This window comes from Halyomorpha halys, unplaced genomic scaffold (genome assembly GCF_000696795.3).
Source record: "Halyomorpha halys isolate HHAL.00 unplaced genomic scaffold, Hhal_1.1 Scaffold985.1, whole genome shotgun sequence".
In the NCBI taxonomy this organism is placed as follows: Eukaryota; Metazoa; Arthropoda; class Insecta; order Hemiptera; family Pentatomidae; genus Halyomorpha; species Halyomorpha halys.
In genome coordinates, this window is record NW_027106112.1 from 36,305 (window position 1) to 40,700 (window position 4,396).

The window sequence follows — 4,396 nt, forward strand, 5'->3', positions numbered from 1 at the left end:
ATATACAATGTTTCAAGTACCAAGTCATATTAATAAGAGAACTTTAATAGTTCCTCTTGAAGCCACTTGAGATATTTATTGAACTGTAGAATATCTGAAGTTGAATCTAAAATAATGTGAAGAGATTTTTATGGAAATGTATATGTAAGATGTTTTCCTACATTTTTTAAATGATCAGGAACATGTTGATTGCTTTATATAATATACCTCTAAACTTTGACCCATGGTTCAATACCAATAAATCTCTTCAAGTCAACAATTTTCAGAAAATAGAAATTATATTTGTGATACCTTAAAATATCTTAATCAATATAAAACTGAAAAACATTTTGAAAAACTGGTATTTTCCATGAAAATATGATTTTGGGTTACAGTTTGGGTTTATGATGAATAGAAAAAAAGAATAAAATAAAATTTATTTAATCAGTTAAACAAAAAAAAAAAAACTTTCTCCATTAGTTAGGGTTCTACTTTGATAACGAACTATTGATAAAAAATTACAAAATTAAATTTCATGTTAAAGAAAATAGGATTTAAAGTGATGTTATCACAAGGGATAGTCTGCTTAGAAATATGGGATATCGGCAAGTGAGAATAACCAATTTGCTCACCATGATGAAATTAAGGAGAAAACTGAATTAGTTAATGAGAATCGCTTTGTTAGGATAATACACTGTTTTAATTTGGATTGGGAATGAAAGGGTCTTGAGTACTGTAGTGGTTTGTAGCAAATTGCATACTAGGGAAAATAAGTGATGTTATAGATATTTCAATGACAGATCATGACAGCAGTACAACTTTTAACTTTGCAGTTAGGATGATCCAGTCTATATTAAAGTGTTAGAGGTACTATTACTTGTTAACTATAAAATCATAGAAAAAAAATTTTGAATAGAAAATTTTGCTTGAAAAAATGTCAATCTTCAATGTTTAATTCAATACAAATTAAATAAGTGAGTTGTAAACATATCTCAGTGAAATGCATGTTTTTTCTATCATTAAATTATATACTGATCAGTTAAAGTATATTTCAATACTTTTTGCAATTATGATGTTTGTTATTATTGTTTAATTTATATTTAATTTTTCTGTAAAATAGCATTGCCCGCAAGAAAATTGGAAATCAGAAGGTGAATATTATTGCTCATTATATTACATTATTTTGCTGTTATAGTCATTGATTTAATATTATTATGAAAATTTAAAATCTTGTTTTTAACAGATGAAGAATGTAACAAAACAAGGGAAATACTCATGAAATGTTAATGATTGTGTATATTTTAATAGAAGTATAGAAATAAAGGATAATCACTATAACATTTTATGATCACCTATCTCTTATACCCACAAGTTCCCTACTTCTGATAAGATAAATTTCTTTATTGATATTGATGGAAGTTCTGTAATAAAGAAACAAACAAATATGGTTCCGGTCACGTTTTAATACAGAGTGGGCATTTTGTCCAGTCCACTGGAAAAATTGATTTGATTGGACAAAATAGATGAAAAGAATATGATTAGTCTTTAAGTTCTTGTGAAAACTTTTAAAAAATTAAGAACTGGAAAAATGGATAAAACAGATAAAAAAGGCAATATAATTAATCTTTGGGTTCTTGTACAAATTTTTGAAAAAATTAAAAACTACAGAAATCTAGATTATTAATTAAATGTATAATTATTTAGGAAAAATATAATATAACAATAGAAACTTTAAAAAATATTAAAGTAAACAATCCAACATATTAAGGATACTAAAAGTTTAAATATAAAAAATAAAACATCTCTTACTAATGCAAAGCCAATATAATTTTAATTTTTAATAAAGCAACCATATATAGTCAAAATAAAACTTTAAATAGACAATAACAGAATCAATTGATATAACTAAAATATAAATATATTGGCAAAACTATGTTTGTGTATTTTTGTCCAAATTAAAATACCATTGCTGAAGCTGTGATGCCTCATAAATGTGAAAAAATTACACTATTTAAAGAAATTAAAATAAATAAACACATCATTTTAGAGACACACACAAAAAAAAAAAGTCTAAGCCAGAAACATTATGTAGAAATCTAACAAATTATGATTGAGAGGAGATATATCTAGAATAATACATTTTCTTTTTTTTTATTTATATAAAAATTGTTTTGTTGATTTTTTTTTTTTTACTTAATCAGATAGCACAGCTTAACGATCTATATACATAAACGATTACAAAAGATATATACATATACAATTGTATAGGATATAAAGTTAAGGAAAAATCATTGAAAGCAATATATATAATATTAAATAGTATGAGAATTAAACTCTAAATTAAAAATTAAACTTCTTTCATTGGTAAAAAAACAAAATTTATCAATATTTCACATACTTCTGTTAATTAATTAATTATAATAAATAAAGTCATATTTATTAAATATATCAAATGGTATCCTTGTTAAATCTCAATACTCTTCATTATATCAACAGTCCAATGTTACAGCCAATTCAACCAACCTTAAGAAGAATATTAAATATAAATTAGCACCTCACATCCAAATTTAAAAATGTTTTGCAGGCTATTCTACCCAGGTCATTAATTACAAGTCAAATCACCTTATTTTTTCACAACTTTATTAATTTTTACAATTTTGAATTTTATATTAACTTACACTATCAACTATCATATAAACATATAAAATGGATAAAAACACATATAAGTGTTTATATGATAGTTGATAGTGTAAGTTAATCTAAAATTAAAATTTTTAAAAATGAATGAAGTTGTGAAAAAATTGGGTGTTTTGACTTGTAATTAATGATTTTTATTTTGGTGAAACAAAAAGCTTCCTTCTAAAATAAAACTTTTTATTTTAAAAAAAGTAGCAATAGCTTTGTTATTGCTATATTTGAGGATGTATATAGATTTCATGACCACAATTAATAGTTTGAAATAAATTATTGTATTTATTAAAAAAAGATTTTTTATTTTGTGTTTGACATATTCCATAGATTGTTGCTTTGTGCCAACCCTGATAGGTCCGTCTGTAAGGAGACTCCAGTAGAGAAAGAAACCCCAGGCTAAGATGATATCTTTGGAATACGTCCCATTAAATAATAATAAAAAAATTTTTTTTTGAGCCACTATTCAAGCAAAGTAGCAATATATATTCCATATTTCTGAAATATTCTCCTTCTTTTTACTGGGCATTTTCCTTTTCATCCCAGTCACATTACTAAAATCCATTTTTTTTTTTCTCAGCTGTCTTTTTGATTGGATCATATTTTCTTCGGGCTATTATGCCAATAGTCATACAGGCCTATAGACCTAAAATATATAAATTAATATTACACAGATTTTATTTTTATTACATAAAATACAACTTTTTTTTTTAATTTAATCATAATGGTTACAAAGCTTAGAGCTAATTGCAAGTTTTAATAACAAGACCATCTCACAAGCCAGATAAAACAATGAAACAGAATTTAAAACCATAAAATAATATTACATCCTTCCACAAGAGAGGCCGTCAGACAATGCCAGCTTGGGATACTGAAAAAGTACCTTAGGAATAGCAGCAGAAAAAGTTGACTGGTGTAGTCTTCCTCTTGGTAACAATTTTATTTTTATTTTATTGGTGCAACAGACCATGGAGGTCCAAGGCCACACGTGATATACTAGGGAAATACATCGCGCGTTTCTGACATGGTTTTCATAGATATAAGTTTGTCACTCCCATGTCTATTTTTGTGAGTGCTACCCATAGACTAATGGGCCTCGGAAATGCCTGGGGGAGGCTGTGAGTCATTATTGTATAATGTTATGCATGAAAAAAAACAACAATAGATCTTGGTAATAATATATCATTGTAAATAAATAAAGAGGTTTCAAACTTATAATTAAATGAACAGAAATATTTTCCATTTAATTTTAGCTTTTCTTCTCATATTTACAATAATACTGACATCATAAGTATAATTAATATTTCAAAAACTGTTAAGCTTTTCTCTATTGGGAACAACATGAAACTAATAACACATTTTTAAAAAATGGTAGTCTTATTTTAAATATTATTACAATGAATTTAAATTATTACTAAGTCAAAACTAATATTGTATTTCAAATGTATTAAATAAAACTAGGAGCATGGTAGTGCTCTGCTTTTGTCAGCCTTTTCTGCCGGTTTGAGGCTAACTGAGGGTGATAATTATTTATTTTATGCTTATATAATTGTACCAGAGACCTCAGGAACAGAAACTGAAGCAGGGGACTATGAGCAAGAGGATAGCCAGGAAGGTAAGAGGAGGACTTGGAGACGAAAAGGAGAAGCAGCCAGAACACGAGGAGAGTTCTGAGAAGCGTACCCACAGAGGGGCTGCCGCACGTTAGAGATCAACCATATGAGAGGAG

The 4,396-nt window shown here is 26.8% G+C and overlaps 1 protein-coding gene across 1 annotated transcript in view; it reads left to right on the top strand.

Annotated features, from left to right (window-relative positions):
• LOC106687586 (uncharacterized) overlaps window positions 1-1,312 on the top strand; it is a 17,262-nt gene extending 15,950 nt beyond the window's left edge. The window contains exons 8-9 of the mRNA XM_067053634.1: window positions 1,100-1,130; window positions 1,223-1,312. Coding sequence (XP_066909735.1) covers window positions 1,100-1,130; window positions 1,223-1,266 — 75 coding nt within the window. The 3' untranslated portion in view covers window positions 1,267-1,312. The remainder of the gene's footprint in view (window positions 1-1,099; window positions 1,131-1,222) is intronic.
• The last annotated feature ends 3,084 nt before the right edge of the window (window positions 1,313-4,396 follow it).